We start from the raw sequence: 17,782 nt of genomic DNA, 5'->3' as shown, positions 1-17,782 counted from the left end.
AAAGCCAAGGCCTTATATGACCTTTCCTTCTGTAACCCCACTGGTCTCATCTCTACTACTCTCTTCCTTCGTTGTTCTGCAACGGACGCAGGGATCTTTCTGTTCCTCTAGTACTCTAGGCATGCTACCCTCTCAGGAGCTTCGCATTATTTTCTTTTCCTAGAATTCTCATCGTACATGCATGGCTCAGTTTTTTACTACTTTCATTTCTTTGCCCAAATGTCATGTTCTTAGTTTAAAAATGTTGTTTCTATTCCCTGCACTTCTAATTCCCCTCTTAAACCTGTTCGTCTTTTTTTTTTTTTGCATAGCATTTACCACCTTTTAAGACCTGGCAATATCCTCCATAAAAATTTCAGCGTAGGGAAACCCTATGGGACAGTTCTACTCTATCATATAGGGTAGCTATGAGTCCACGGTACACAACAGCATACGACCCAGCCAGTGGTGTGTGGTAAATGTTTTACAACAGGGTCTTTGAGTGGAGTTTCAATATTAATATTGGTTGATATTTTCGTTTGGATTAATGAGTAAGATGAAAGTGAAGCAAGGAAGATGTGTGTCAAAACTCCACTCATTGGCCAATGACATGAGTGACTTCTGAATAGGATAATAGTTTTCAAGTACTGGAAAAAGAGTCCCTCGAATTTTTGTGCTATTTACAATGTAACGGTTATAGATGCCACACACTTAACATTTTCTCCATTAGTTTCTTAAGTCTAGACAATCACAAAACAATAAATCAAGCACTGATTGGTAGTTTTTGCCAAATTCTGCGTTGTAAATACTGCCACCATGGCCGATTTCAAGCTACCAGTTTGAAGTTACACACTGAGAAGAGATGCAGTGTTGGGAAGAGGTGCACGATGCACAGAGATGTACAAAATAACATATAAAGTATGCCCACAAAACAGATTCATTAGTCATAAATAGTCATAAATAACCTCTAGAACATAGATAATAGTAAAATGTAGTAAAATAATTAGAAAATGATGTGTTTTGAATATTTATTACCTTCTTTTTAATATAATTTAATTATAAGTTTATATAATTTAATATTTAATAAAGACTGTATTTAACCCCCAGCTTGCAGACTTGCTGAAAATGTAACACCTGGCTCTTGTGAGCCAGTATGAGCAGGCTCAGCACACCACTATAAATAATTTACTTGTTTATTTTCTGTCTTCTTCATAGAGGCAGGGTTTTTTGTATATTATTTATTGTTGCACCACATTGTAGGCAGTCAATAAATACTTGTTGAATAAACTTTAATTAAAATATTTGAGGTTTTCATATATAATTTAAAATTCATGTGAACAAATGTCGACTAGATGCTCTGTTAAACATAAACCTTGTCTTCAAGGAAGTGTAAGCCTTTCTTTTTTTATATATAAAAGTTTCGATTATACCAGTAGCTTAACTGAGCCCTAGAGCAGTGGTTCTCAAAATTTATTATACAAAAGAATCACCTGGGGACCTTGTTAAAGTGTCGATTCTGATTCAGTATATCTGGGGTGGAAATACAAATTCTCATCAGGGGTCAAACTGGAATGAACTGGTTTGAAGCCCTGGGTTAGTGTGACTGGAGCTTAGCGCATAAATGGGATGCAGGTGAGAGAGAAGCCAGATGAAAAAGGACTGTGTTTGCTAAGGAATTTGGACTTTATCTTAAAGGTGATGTGAAACCATTGAAGGTTTTAAGCAGAGTGGTTGCACTGTCAGATTTGTGTTTTAGAAAGTTCACCCTGGTAGTAGTCAGGAGACCAGACTAGAATGGAGACCAAGTAGTGGCCTGTGCAATAATTTAAGCAGAAATGTCTGAGGATTATGGGACTTGTGTGGGTGGGGTCGGGGACTGAATTAAAAAAATACTAAGGAGATAAAATCAATAGAGTTATTGGCCAGAAAAAAGGGTGAATGTGAGGGTGGCTTTCAGGTGTCGACTGGGGAGGGTAGGTAGTCTTCTTTGCTAAGAGAAAGAAATTGGGAAATTTAGAAATCAGACTTTTTGCCTCAAGGTACTTAGAGTGCCAACTTGAGCAAGGATATAGATGCTTTTATTCTCTTATATTTATATGCATGTATTTTCTAAAATGTAATGTGAAAGAGTATAACAGGATGTATTATCAAGGAAGGTTATGGAATCCTTTCTGAAAGTCTTAGATTAAGGTAGACTCTTATTTAGGGTAGTTTAGGCATGAGTGATCTGCTTGAAGCGAGAGGAGTGAACTACCTTTCATCCAGTCCTTGGATTATTTAATATCTGCTTCATGCACTCTTTAAATCAATCTTGAATTGAGAAATAATAAATTCATTTTAGAGAATCCAGAGGGTTTTTTTTTTTTCAATTTAGGTGAAGGTTTACAGAACAAATAGCTTCTCATTAAACAGTACACATATTGTTTTATGACATTGGTTAACAACCCCACGACATGTCAACACGCTCCCTTCTTGGCCTTGCAGGACCTTTTATTATTATTTTTTTTTTGGTGAAAATATGCATAGCCAAAGATACACCTTTTCAAAAATTTCTACGTGTACAACTCAGTGACATTGATTACGTTCTTCCAGTTGTGCTGCTGTTCTCACTTTAGATGAAGGTTTACAGAACGAAATAGTTTCTCATTAAACAGTACACATATTGCCCTATGACAATGGTTAAGAACCCCACTACATGTCAACACTGTCCTTACTCAACCTTAGGTTCCCTATCACCAGCTTTCCTGTCCCCTTCTGCCTTCTAGTCCTTGTCCCTGGACTGCTGTACCTCGTTATTCTCGTTTTGTTTTATGGGGCTAATCCAGAGATTTTTACACTGCCATTCCTCTGTCAGAAATTTTACATTTTAAAAAGATGTGTGGTAAAATTGGCTTGTCAGGGTAAATTAGCTAATTTGGTAATAGTTCTGCTGTGGCATTATGCATTTTAAAATACAAAATGCTTTTCTTCAGAGTACAAACTTTGATTTTCAAGTCTTTCACTGGTATCATGTGGGAATTAATGTTCAATCCCTTGCTATTTAACACTCCTGACAACGTTTCCTTTTATAGCTTTGTCACATCATTTTCTCGAGTCAAGATCTCTTTTAGCTGGTTGAGGTGCTTAAATCCTTCAGGGAAAGAATGAGCCATGCTCCTTACCAGGGAGCTGGAGGTTCTGGTTTCAGATGTTGAGATTTTACTCTTTAAAGGGGCACTCATTCTGTTATGTTTATTCATTGGTTCTTGAATGTTCTGTTGTTTATTATCTGTTAGGTCTTCTTTCCCTATAGTTTTCTTTCTTGATTTCCGCCACACTTTTGAAAGCATTAGTAAAGTGCCTCTTCCAGTAACAAAACAAAGAACTGACTATAGTTTAACACTTTTTTAATTGACAGAGTTCAAGATGAAATTTGGACCTTTTTCATTGAAAACTATTAGATTACTATAATGATTATAGATATGAAAGTATACTCTGATGTTATACTTCTAGCAATAAATTTCTTTGGATTAATTTAATCCTAATAGAACTTTTTTTTTAAGTGTATTTAAAGGAAACTTTATTTTATTCCTCTTTGTAAAACATATTTTAAAAAAAGGTGATTGTAGTCCCTGCTTTACATAGTGCATTCTAATAGTAAACCAAAAAGATTTCCAAATTCTAGTGTGTCTGAATGATTTTTTTCCTACTAATTATGAAAGTTTTCAGAATGCTTTTAGAAATTGCTTGCAGTTAATAATTTGGCCTCCATGTACAAATTTCCCTTTTGAGGACTAACAGTGGGTTTGAGACATAGATCAGTGGGGTTCTTTTTGTATTATTACAAATAATTACAATTAAAATGCTTGAAAGTTCTTAGAATAACATTTATTAAAATGCTACTAGAGGTTATTGTTGTTTTTCAGGGACTAGTATAGTAGCTGTCTTCTCAAAACATAAAATTGTTTGCTTGAGTTTAGTGTTAACCTAAGAGGAAATGTACTAATTGATTACTTTCGCCTAAACCAAAGCCTTTAATTTGAGACATTAGCTTTTTATTAGTTTAGTAATCTGAAGTTTACGTATGTGAGAAGGTAATAGTTTATCTTTCATATTTCTTTTTTCTGTTTGCAGGTTGTAAAAATTAAAATGAACAAACTACGGCAGAGTTTTAGGAGAAAGAAAGATGTTTATGTTCCAGAGGCGAGTCGTCCACATCAGTGGCAGACAGATGAAGAAGGGGTTCGTACTGGAAAATGTAGCTTCCCGGTTAAGGTAGGAGCTGATGTTTCTATAAATTCCATGTGTGGAAAAGAACTGACAGTCTATTGTATGTGAAATCCCATTAATTAAGATGATTAAAAGAAAACCCCATAAAAACTAATCCCCTCATATTCTGCTTCAGTGATAGAGATGAATTAGAAGAAAAAAAGATTATAATTAGTGACATTTTTTCTTTATGTTTAAATAATAATTTGTGGTATATATTCTGGGATCAGTACAACTGAGATCACTTAAGATGAGAATTGTTGTTATGTGCTGTAGAGTCGATTCTGACTCAGCGACCCCATGTAACAGAGTAGAACTGCCCCATAGGGTTTTCTTGGCTGTAATCTTTAAGGAAGCAGATTGCCAGGTCCTTCTCCCATGGAGCTGCTGGGTGGATTCAAACCACCAACCTTCTGGTTAGCAGCCAAGCACTTAACCGTTGCAGCACAGGGCACCCTACAATGAGAATACAATCCTAAAATACCTAAAGATACCGAATTATCAGAAATCAAATTATTTTCAGTTGGTGTCATGGATTGAGTTGTTTCCCCCCAAAATATGTGTCAACTTGGTTGGGCCATGATTCCCAGTGTTGTATGGTTGTCCTACATTTTGTGATGTTGAAGAGTATTAGGGTGGGATTATAACACCCTTACTAAGGTCACATCCCTGATCCAGTGTAAAATGGAGTTTCCTTGGGTTGTGGCCTGCACTACCTTTTATCTCACAAGAGATAAAACGAAACGGAAGCAAGCAGAGAGGAGGGACTTCATACCACCAAGAAAGCAGTGCTGGGAGCAGAGCGCATCCTTTGGACCTGGGGTTCCTGCATGGAGAAACTCCTAGTTCAGGGGAAGATTGATGACAAGGACCTTCCTCCAGAGCTGACAGAGAGAGAAAGCCTTCCCTTGGAGTTGCTGCCCTGAATTTGGACTTCTAGCCTACTAGACTGTGAGAGAATAAATTTCTCTTTGTTAAAGTCATCCACTTGTGGTGTTTCTGTTACAGCAGCACTAGATAACTAACACAGTGGGATATGCTTTCTCAGTAGCAAGGTAGAGGGGTTGGGAGTCTGCTTTCTTAAACACAGGCCTGGAGTGTTCCAGAAAAATCTCAGATCAGAAGAGTTAAAAGGGATTTTTTCTTTAATCTTGTAACTTTTAATCATATAGAGGTCATTTAAACTAATGCCTTCATTTGTCAGACCAGGAAATAGAAGCTCGAAGAGGTTAAGAATATAATGAAGATCTAGAGAAGGGAGTGCTGTCATAGGTACTTCTTCTTACAATTATTTGAGACTCTGGAGAAGAAGGATCATTTTTAATGACATGGAAGAAATATATATGTTATACCATTTAGTGAAGAAAATAAAAATGTGTAATTATGTAAGCACAGTGTAAGATGTATTAAGTGTGTGGAGAAAAAGTGTAGAAGAAACTAGACCAAAACATTAGTATCTTGAAAAAAAACTTTTAGTTTAATATAAAATGTTAAATTTCTTTCTTCTGCTTTGTGTATGTTCTTGTAAGTGTAAATATCGTTATTGTGATTTTCTCCTCCGTTTTTACTGCCTCAGTATCATTGTATGAAACATGGACTAAAGCTTCAGAAAGGAAAAGATCTTCTATATGACAGGGATAGTTATTCATAGAATATACAGGTTAAATCATGGTTTTTTTAATACACTAATCTTCCCCAGTCTGTTAGTAACTATTTTCCTGAGCACTTAGCTTTATTTAACTCATTTGCAAAAACTTCTTTGATAGGAATAATACATAAATATTTTAATTTTTTAAATTCTTAGTATGATATTAAAGCATTAAAAAAAAAAAAACTCTCAACATAAGAACTAACACTCTTCTCTAATGCCTCCCCACCAAAAAAGTAATTGGCTCATTTTGGTTATAGAAGTTGAGTATTTACAAGTATGTGGAGATGAACATTCATACACGCTGTTGGTTGGAGTATAAATTTTCAACCTCTTAGGATAATTTGGAAATTGTAGTTAAAATTTTAAATGCACTTATCATTTGACCAGCAGTTTTACATCTGAGAATTTAATTTTGTAAATATACTTGTAAAAGTTTTCATCCTGGCATTGTTTGTAATAATAAAATTTGGAAACTAGTAGTAAGCTTAGCATATAAGGTTTCCTGTGTAGGCAACTAGGAGGATGATAGGATTGCTTGCTGAGCTAGGGAACCCTCAAGGAGGAACAGGGTTAAGGGTAGAGAAAATGAGTACCTTTTGAGGTGCCTATGGGAAAGGGATATGCACATGCAGATTCCCAGTAGCAGTTGGAAATATGAGTCTGGAGCTCAGAAGAGATTTGGATCTGGGCTGGAGATACAAGTTTGGAAAGACAGTGTATGAATTATCATTGAAGTCGTGAATAGGTGAGATTGCCTAGGGCAAACTCTTTGAGGAATACCAACGTAGAGACAGGCAGTGAAATAGGTATCTTAAAAGGAGAACGAGTAGCCAGAGAGGTGGAAAGGAAACCTGGAGCTTGTGGTCATAAAAGCTAAGGTAAAATTGTTTCAAGGAAGGAGGAAGTGGCCAAGGTGCTATAAAGACACCAAGTAAGAACTGCAATTTTATTGGATTAATAACTTGAAAATCTTGGTGACTGATGACAGCACTTACAGTAGAGTGGTGAGGATAGAATCCAGATTGCAGATTTCAGTAAACTGAGGAGTGAATGGATGCAAAATAAAGGAGACAGCAAATCTAGAGATTATTAGTTCCAGAAGTTTGTCTGAACAGAAAGATCAGTGGTTGTGTGACGATGGGGAAGATTGGGAGGGACACAAGGAAGCTTTTGATGGTGATGATTGTTTATTTTGTTAATTGTGATGATTTCTCAGATACACGCATATGCCAAAAACTCAACAAACTACATGTACATACTTTAAATATGTAGTTTATTGTATGTCAATTATACCTCAGTAAAACTGTTAAAAAATAAGTTTATCTTCAAAGGAGAGGAGAAAGGCAGAGTAGGAAATGGAATGAGAGGTTGAGGAACTTGGGTGCGAGTGTGTCTGTGGTTTGGTTATTTTTTAACAGTTTTATTGAGGTGTAAGTTACATATCATAAAGTTCACCCATTTAAAGTATATGATTCAAGGGTTGTTTGTATTGTATTTTGTTTGTAAGATGGGAAACACTTGAGCATATTTAAATGCCTTTATAAAGGAGTTTATAGAGAGTGGATTAGTTTTAGCCTGAAGAAAGAATGCTGCTTTGGTTTTAACAAGAGCAAGTGTGGAAAATAAGGGTGCAAATGCACGTAAGTTTGTACTGCTGGTTATTCAAAGTTAATGGAGTTGTTTTCTGAAGACTTATGTTTTCTCAAGGAAATCGGAAGACATCTGTAGAAAGAGAGGGGAGAAGTTATGGAATTGGGTTTTGAGGATAGTGGATTAACAACTCTAGAGTATAAAAGAGAGAAGCTTATAGAAATACAATTACTGGACAGTAATCAAGTGAAACTGCAACTCGTTTGATCTCTGCTGTGTATGTTTAAAGATACTTGTGCCTATGTAAGTATAATAATTTTGGATTAGAGTAAAACTTGTAACTATTCTAGTATAAGAGGTAGTTTTAATAGAGGAGTAATTTTGATGTTAAAAATGAAATATTACCTATACAAGACTTAATTCAGTGGGTCTCAAAATGGGGTCCCCAAAACCTTTTCATAGGGGCCCTTGAGCTATTAACCTTTTCCAGCTATATATCTGTGAGAGGCCAGATTTTCTTCATAGACTTCAAAGAAAACAACTACAGCATTGTAGATGCAAATGCAAATATGAGAATCCAGTTTTCTTCTATTAAGCTAGTTACTAAAGAGATTTGTAAAAATGTGAAACAATACTGTTCTTCTCACTGAATTATCTTGCTTTGGAAAATACAGTTATTTTTCATTAAAACTATATTATTTATGTCAAAATGCAGTGGGTTTATTATTGTTATTTTAAATGGATTAAATATTTTAAAAATTTGTTAGTTTTAATTTCTAATACAGTTATCAGTAGATATAACTGACATAGACAAAATTTCTTTGGGATCTTCGATGTAATGGTGTCCTGAGACCAAAAATTTTAAGAAGTGCTAATTTAAACAGTATGCTTCATCAATCCAGATAATGTAGTAAAAATCTACCTGTAATTGTTAACTAACATTATACTAAATAATGCTAGTATTAATTTTGGTTGTTTAATACATTGATGGAATCCAACCCAGTCTATCAATTAAAATCTTAAATCTCATTATGTAGAATATATGGTATGCTAAAATGGGCCTTCTACTGGTCATATTATTTAAAGATTGTGTTATCTTTATATTTGAAGGGATAGAGATTAAGAGGCTGGATACAAAATTCATATTTATTAGATGTGTTTATAAATTGGTCTTATTATTTTAACTCACTATTAAATGAGATGGGCCTTTCTTATCCCTTTGGTTTAGAGATATAAAACATTTATTAAGTTGTTACTAGAAATTGTGCTAAAATGTGCAAGTAGATGGAGAATTGAGCATAACAGATGCTAGAATTGCTTGTGTGTACCTCCTAGACCCACATTTTGCTCTAGTAAGTGGTCTGCCAGAGGGTTTTGGGGACTTGACTTTTCTAAAAGGAGGACTGCCGTTGTGCTAGAAGTTATAACAGAGTCTTTTAATAACAAGTCTTTCTTATTTTGCGTGTAACTATATAGCCATGGCATAGAAAGTAGAGCTCTTACTATTTCAGTATTTCTAAGAGGCTGGAGCACTGGTGGTGCAGTGGTTAAGTGTTCAGCTGCTAACCAAAAGATCGGCAGTTCAAATCCACCAGCCACTCCTTGGAAACCCTATGGGGCAGTTCTATTCTGTCCTGTTACGGTCTCTGTGAGTGAGAATCGACTCGACGGCATTGGATTTGGTTTTGGTTAAGAGGCTAGTTCCTGATCCAGTGGCTTACCTACCAATGTCATAGTTAATTGATCTGTGATTTCAGAAAATATTGGAGCAAAGTGATACGCCAAATTAAACCTGTTGCTGTCAAGTTGATTCCGACTCATAGCAACCCTATAGGACAGATTAGAACTGTCTATATGGTTTCGAAGGCTATAATCTTTATAGAAGCCGTCTGCCACATCTTTCTCCCATGGAGCAGCTGGTGGGTTCAAACCACTGACCTTTTGATTAAGAGCCTAGTGTTTTAACCACTGTGCCACCAGGACTCCTTATGCCAAATTAGAAGTTGATAAATATAATCTTATTAGGAAAAAAAGAGGACACATACACAAAATAAAAAATCAAATGGGAAAATAATCACAGGTAGTGTGATGAAATTAAAATAATTAAGACTCTATACAAATAAATTTGAAAGCATGGATAAAATTGGTGATATTTTGGTAATATATAAATTACCTAAACTGACTCCAGAAAAATTAAAAATATAAAGAGATAAATTATTGCAGAAGAAATAATGTAAGATGTCAAAGAATTACTACCTCCTTTTTTTCCACCTCCTACCCCCAACATAAGCACCAGGCCCAAATCATTTCACAAGAGAATTCTATTAAGCCTTTAGTGAAAAGATAAAACTAATGCTTTATCTGTGCATCAAAAGCCTGTAAATTCTTCTTAATATACGTAGAACTCCAACACCTAACAGAGAGCACAAAAAAAGGATAAATTAATATATGGATATCAATACAGAAATCCTGATAAAATATTAACAAACATAATCCAGCAACCTAGTTAAAGAATAACATATACCCCCACTCACCAATATCTCAAGATGAAAAGTGAGGGAGAAAGTGTCTTTTATATCAGGATGGAACAACCCCTCAAACATATACACACATTGTACTACTACTTCCCATTAGCTAGGATGGAATCAAGTACCCATGCCATAGTTGCAACGAAAACTGAGAAACAGTGCCGTTACTAGGGGGGTGCAGTGCAGGGTATGCGAACTGCACCAGGTGACACTGTCAGAGGGGATGACACCATCAGAGGAGGTGACACCAAAATGACTGTCTATAAAATTTTTGTGCAGTTTCAGAGAAATTTATTATTTTTTATGAAAATATCCCTGTAGTTAATTAAACAACAAAAACATTTTTTGTAGGCCCAGCTTACATGTATCAATATACCTGCAAGGCTAAAACTATGCTAACTTACTTTTTGGACCTTCTAATGCTCTTCACTCAGACTTGTCATTATTACCCAATTTTAATGACTCTTTGAATTACATGGTTTCAACTGCATGCACTGCAAGCACGTGCAGTTGTTTTTGTTGCTGACGGTATTTTTATAGTCGCAGATTTTGCCACATTTTCTGGTGTTTTAGCTACAGTATTGTGGTAAGTAGTATTTGTGAACCTATATCCATAAACTTTTTTGAGAATAAAGTAGTTAAAGAAAAAGAAAGAGTGATATACAGAAATTATGATTTATGAGTAACATTAGTACAAAAAAACATTACTGAGGATTCTGTATGGTCTGGTACAGGAGGAGGGGTGGTGACACCATGAGTTACCGCACTGGGTGACACCAACCCTAGTGATGCCACTGCTGAGAAAGCGATTATCTGGTATTCTCAGTATGTACCGTGAGGTAGGCTGTTACAGCAGGGAAGCCAGATGAAAGAATGGTTGTCATGTATGCAACTAACAATGTCAGCCACAGTCACCGTATCATATCCATTCTTTTTAAGTATCTGTCCTCTTGTTGTTTTTTTCTACTGCTGCTACTTTAAATCAGGTCCTCATGCTTTTTTCTCCCCCTCTTAGACTGTTACAAGAACTCTTAACAATTATTCTTGCTTCCAGTCTTGCCTCCCCTCCAAACTATTATCTCACTGCTGCAATAGTGATCTTCCTAAATTGTAGATCAGTTACCTACTTCGTGTCTTTCAGTGACTCTCTAATAAAATTGTAGAGCAGCATTTAGAGCTCTTTAAAAGTACGTGCTTTGAAGCCATATTTCCTGTTTGAGTTTGGGCTTTACCAGTGATAATTAGCTGTGGAGTCACTGGAGGGTGCAAACGGTTAATGTGCCTGGGTGCTAACCGAAAGGTTAGGGGTTTGAATCCACCCAGAGACACCATGGAAGAAAGGCCTGGCAGTATACTCCTGAAAAATTAGCCTTGAAAACTGTAAGGAGTACAGTTCTACTCTGACCCACATAGAGTCGCCATGAATTAGAGTCAACTCCACGGTAGCTGGTGGTGGTAGTATGACCTTAAGGAAATTACTTAACCTCTCTGTTCTTCAGTGTCCTCATCTGTCAAATGGGGACTTGTTGTTGAAGCTTTTGATAGATGTTTGGTGCCTAAGAAAATTACGCATTGGTTACACCAACCTCTCCTAGCTTTAAAAATTCTACTATTTATCCCAAGAGATGGGGCATTTTCTGCTACTTTAATTTTATTGCCTAAGTGTGACAGTATTCTGCATCCACAATAATGTTTTGTTTCAAAGCTACCTCACAGTTTGACTTTTTGAAAGATACTTTAGGTGTGATCCAAATTTAAGTTAATGTTCAGCCATGTGTGGTACCAATGAAATAGATCAACTGAAGTGACGGTTGAGCAGATACTTTCTATTCACAGCTAAGCTTGCTAGCATGCTGGCAATGAACACTTCATCATAGTTTGCTCTTCTGAAACATTAAAATTTTGGAAAAACATGCAATAAGATGTTTAAGTTTTTAACATAAATTGTGAAATATTAATGGTTTACCATATTTTTCTGCAGATAACACATGCCTTCTACATTTGTTTGCCAACCGCGCCCTCCCCCGTGAGGGTTTGTTTGTTTTTTTTTAATTGTGTTTTAGGTGAAAGATTTTTTTTTAAATTATATTTTATTGTGTTTTAGGTGAAAGTTTATGCAACAAATTAAATTCCCCTTAAACGATTCTTATACAACTTGTTCCATACCATAGGTTACAATTCTTACTATATGTCAGCATTGTCATCATTTCCTTTCTGTTTTGTTCTGTTTCCATTGAGCTAGGTTCCCTTCCCCTCCTTGCCGTCTCATCTCTGCTTTTGGGTAACTGTTGACCGTTTGGTCTCATGTAGTTAATTGTTTCAGGGAGCGCATTATTCATGGGTGATGTTGTTTATTTTATAAACCAATTTATTATTTGGCTGCAAGATGACCTGCAGATATAGCTTCAATTCCAAGTTCAGAGGTTATCTTAGGGTGATAGTCTTGGAAGTTCCTCTGGTCTCTGTCCAGTAGGTCTGGCCTTTTGAATTGAGTTTTGTTCTACATTTTTCTCCCATTCTATCTTGGACTTTTTATTGTGTCCCTGGTTGGAACAGTTGGTAGTAGTAGCCGGGCACCATCTGGTTCTTCTCATCTCCGTTTGAGTAGATCTGCGAGGTATTTTTGTAAGCATTGCTGTGCCAATTTTTTTTTTGACATGTTGCTGTAAAAAAAAAAAAAAAATTAGCATAGTGCACTTAACAAAAATACCTCATGGTGGGGAGGGCATAGTTCGCAAACAAACATAGAAGGTGCGAGTTGTTTGCGTAAAAACTTGGTAATCATCCCAAGTGTTTCAGTTACACATGATTTGCTATATATATTTTGGAAAGATGTTTGAGCTATATTCAGGTAACTCAAAAGATTTATTTTCTTAGTGGCATAACATGCTATAAGATTTCTTTTACATGATGTTGTTAGGGAACAGTTGGTAATATCTGATTATTTGAAACCAGGATTTAAACTCCCTGGTGGCACAATGGTTAAGAGCTCGGCTGCTAACCAAAAGGCCAGCAGTTCGAATCCACCAACTGCTCCTTGGAAACCCTCTGGGGCAGTTCTACTCTGTCCTATTGGGTCACTATGAGTCAGAATCAACTTGATGGCAACAGGTTTGGTTTTAGTCGGGGAAAACATTAAACGACACAGGAAGCATCAAAAAAGATGGAAGGAATACACAGAGTCACTGTACCAAAAAGAATTAGTCGATATTCAACCATTTTAGGAGGGAGTATATGATCAAGAACCGATGGTACTGAAGGAAGAGGTCCAAGCTGCACTGAAAGCATTGGCAAAAACAAGGCTCCAGGAATTGACGGAATACCAATTGAGATGTTTCAGTAAACAGATGCATCACTGGAAGTGCTCACTTGTCTATGCCGAGAAATTTGGAAGACAGCTACCTGGCCATCAGACTGGAAGAGATCCGTGTTTGTACCCATTCCAAAGAAAGGTGATCCAACAGAATGCAGAAATTATTGAACAATATCATTAATACCACACACAAGTAAAATTTTGCTGAAGATCATTCAAAAACGGTTGCAGCAGTACATCGACAGGGAACTGCCAGAAATTCAAGCCAGATTCAGAAGAGGTTGTGGAACAAGGGATATCATTGCTGATGTGAGATGGATCATGGCTGAAAGCAGAGAATACCAGAAAGATGTTTACCTGTATTTTATTGACTATGCAAAGGCATTCGTGTGGATCATAACAAATTATGGATAACATTGCAAAGAATGGGAATTCCAGAACACTTAATTTTGCTCATGAGGAACCTGTACTTAGACCAAGACGCAGTTGTTCGAACAGAACAAGGGGATACTGTGTGGTTTAAAGTCAGGAAAGGTGTGTGTCAGGGTTGTATCCTTTCATCCTACTTATTCAATCTGTATGCTGAGCAAATAATCCGAGAAGCTGGACTATATGAAGAAGAACGGGGCATCAGGATTGGAGAAAAACTCATTAACAACCTACGATATGCAGATGACACAGCCTTGTTTGCTGAAAGTGAAGAGGACTTGAAGCACTTATTGATGAAGATCAAAGATCACAGCCTTCAGTATGGATTACATCTCAACATAAAGAAAACAAAAATGCTCACAACTAGACCAATAAGCAACATCATGATAAACGGAGAAAAGATTGAAGTTGTCAAGAATTTCATTTTTCTTGGATCCACAGTTGACACCCATGGAAGCAGCAGTCAAGAAATCAAACAACGTATTGCATTGGGCAAATCTGCTGCAAAAGACCTTTTTAAAGTGTTAAAAGCAAAGATGTCACTTTAAGGACTAAGGTGCACCTGACCCAAGCCAAGGCGTTTTCATCCGCTTCATATGCATATGGAAGCTGGACAATGAATAAGGAAGACCAAAGAAGAATCAATGCCTTTGAATTATGGTGTTGGCGAAGAATATTGAATATACCATGGACTGTCAGAAGAATGAACAGATCTGTCTTGGAAGAAGTATAGCCAGAATGCTGATTAGAAGCAAAGATGGTGAGACTTCATCTCACATACCTTGGACATGTGACCAATCCCTGGAGAAGGACATCATGCTTGGTGTAAAGAGTCAACAAAAAAGAGGAAGACCTTTAACAAGATGAATTGACACAGTGGCTGCAACAGTGGGCTCAAGCATAACAAAGATTGTGAGGATGGTACAGGACCGGGCAGTGTTTGGTTCTTTTGTACATATGGTCACTATGAGTCACAAATGACTTGAAAACACTTAACAACATTGAGATGGTATGATTTTTCTTTAACTCTGTTTATATGTTATGTCACATTGAATTTTTTTTTAAAATATTCGACCAACCTTATGTGTCTAGAATGAACTTGATCATGATGTAATATACTTTTTATGTATTTATGTATATTCATATCTATGTTCTTGAGACAGATTGGCCTGTAATTTTCCTTTCTTATAATGTCCTTTTCTGGTTTCGTTTTAACAGAATTAAGGCTGGATTGCCATTTTGGCAAGGCTCAGTCTCCCTCTGGTTTACTCCCTCTCCTAGGGCATACTTTTTCAGGTGTTCCAACTGAGAGCCTGAAGTCCACCTCTCTGGTGGATCCTGAACTCTCATCCTTCTCTCCTCAGCAAAATGAGAATGTCAGACACTTGCTCTGCTTAACGTGTTTCTCTGTGTCCTGTACTTCTTGTGAATTGATAGTTACTTTTAGAGGCTTGGTCAGATTAAGTTTTGATCCCCCCCACCCCCAGGAATACTTTATTTGTTATGTGGATTATTATTAGAAGATACACAATAGTTAATTAGCTTTCTGTGATGATAGTAGCCACTGATGATCACTGTCTGGATTAATTAATCAAGAGTTGTAAAATGGTGATGCTCTGATTCTGTCATCCCTTTTTCATTTACCAGCTGTAATATTTCCATAAAGCAGAACTTCGTCATTTCTACTGTTTGGTCAGCGGCAGTATAGTTTAATTAGAAAAGGCAGAGTGATTTCATTTATGAAAGAAATATGGAGCTATGAGGAGGGTCGGGCCCCCTTTAGCCATAAGCAGCATTACCAAAATGGGTGACTCTCCCTATCTAATGTATCGGTTCTTTTAGAGGAATAATGTGAGTTACTGTATGTAACAGCAGTAAACTATAAACCATTATTTAAATAGGAGAGTTTTCACAGAACGCTCTAATAGGTAATGTGAGGTAGTTGAAAGAAGATTGATCTAGAAGTCAGAAGACCAAACTTCTATTCCTTGCTCTGTTAATTTACTAGTTATATGACCTTATCTAAATCATTTAACTTTTTAATACCTAGTTTCACATTTGAAAAGTGAAGATTTTGTATCTCTTAAGTTCCTTTCCACTCCAAACTAATACGATTATATTTAATAATCTGCTTAGGCCAAAAAACTTGTATAAATGGAATTATACTTCAAACTTACAGTTAAAGAATATCCCATTTTAGTTTGGTTTAGCTACTCCTCTTTGGTTCAAGACCCAGAACAAATCTTGATGTCTGTTATGCATATACTATATTTTCTGTATAGCATTGGCATGTATACTACGATAATATGCCTTATAGCTCCTTATAAATTGATGGTTATTCTGTCACTTTTCGTTAATGTTGGAAACTGCTGGCTGTATAGTCTCTCACATCAGAGGTCTGCATTTCTTCTTATGGGTAACATTACCAAAGAGGGGAAAACAAATCTATTTTTTAAACAAGGTTTTCCAGAGAGGGTAAAATAACTTAATTCATCCAGGAATGAAATTCCACATACTCAGTTTTCTAAGTACATTTTTGTAAATAAAAGTCCCTTATTCAGCGGGAGTTTGGAAAAGGCATACAGACAAAAGAAGCACCAGTGTTAAATACTTTAGCCATTAAAGCATAGATCAGCTGCAGTTCTTTGGTGAGATAGTGTCTCAGAGAAGAAAAGAGATCTCTTTAATAACATTTATTTCAGTAGGCATGTTTTTATCATCATTTAATAAGACATGACTCTAATTTCCATCTCCACAATTCTAAAATAGATTATACAGCTAAGAATCAACCCATACATGAGATTCTTTTGTTCTCTCTTTCCACTAAGTCTACTCCATTTTTTTCTTTCTTTTTGCTGGCATAAATAGCCATTTGTGACCCAGTTGATCAAGGTAAGAGACAGAATGAAACTTCTTGGAAACACTTTGAAACCTGTGTTCATTCCTCAGTTCCTAAAGACAACTCAGAGGTCATGAAGCCCTACTTCTACATTTTATTAATAATCAAATGGAAACAGAAAGGCTAAGTGACATGGAAACAATATTATAAATGAACCTTAATAACAAAAAAAGAAAAAAAACACAGTTATATAATAGTAGGGGTAAGAAAGTGGATGTAATCTGAGACCCACGGAGATTGTTATGTGAATAATATACAATTAATGCTAATAAAATTGAAAATTTAGATTAACTGAAAAAATATACATTATTAAAGTCAACCCAAGTAGAAAAAGAATAGTTAACTAGGCCCCTAACCAAAGAAATAGAGAACGTTGTTAAAAAAACAAAAACTACCTCTGCAAAAGCATGGGTATAGATGGTTTCACAAGTCAGTTCTTTCAGACTCTCGAAGAATAATTCCTGTACTATTTATACCAGAACATATACAAAATAATGGATGGTTTCCAGATCTCTTTTATGGAGTTAACAAAATCCTGATACAACAATCTAACAAAGATAGCACAAAAACAAGAAAGAAAATATAGACCTGTTCCACTTATGAATATAGATTTAAAAGTAGGCACAAAAATAGTAATAAATGGGATCTAAAAGTATACTAAAGACAATAGAGTTTAACTCAAGAATCCACAGATGGCTCTGTATTAGGGTATCTGATAAATATAGTTTATCACATTGCTGGGTCTAAGAAGGAAGAGGACTTCATTATTACAATGGCTGCTAAAAAGACACTTTTATAAATTTATTATTCAATCCTGATAAATCTTAGCAAAATAGGAATAGCATAATACATTCTTAAAATGATTGAGAAACTATCCTAGCGTCATGCATAGTGATGAAACATTTATATTGAATTTAGGAGGAAGACAGGGTTGACCACTGCCATTACTGTTGTTCAACACTGATTTTGAAATGGTGGTAGGTACCTTTGGACAAGAAAATAAATAAAGGCTGTAAATGTTGAAAGGCAGGACAGAAGTTTTTTTTTTTCAATTGTACTTCAGGTGAAAGCTTACAGAACAAATAGTTTCTCATGAAACAGTAGTACACATATTGTTTTATGACATTGGTTAACAACCCCACAAC

The 17,782-nt window shown here is 35.9% G+C and overlaps 1 protein-coding gene across 5 annotated transcripts in view; it reads left to right on the top strand.

The window, feature by feature from the left end:
• NUMB (NUMB endocytic adaptor protein) overlaps positions 1 to 17,782 on the top strand; it is a 175,407-nt gene that overhangs the window by 103,327 nt on the left and 54,298 nt on the right. For all 5 annotated transcript variants that reach the window (XM_023726357.1, XM_023726356.1, XM_004371019.2 and 2 more), the window contains one exon: positions 4,093 to 4,233. In XM_023726357.1, the coding sequence (XP_023582125.1) occupies positions 4,108 to 4,233 (126 nt within the window). In that variant the 5' untranslated portion in view covers positions 4,093 to 4,107. The remainder of the gene's footprint in view (positions 1 to 4,092; positions 4,234 to 17,782) is intronic.

The sequence above is a fragment of the Trichechus manatus genome, unplaced genomic scaffold, assembly GCF_000243295.1.
Source record: "Trichechus manatus latirostris isolate Lorelei unplaced genomic scaffold, TriManLat1.0 scaffold00010, whole genome shotgun sequence".
Lineage (NCBI taxonomy): Eukaryota > Metazoa > Chordata > Mammalia > Sirenia > Trichechidae > Trichechus > Trichechus manatus.
This window is presented reverse-complemented; position numbering and strand designations above follow the sequence as displayed.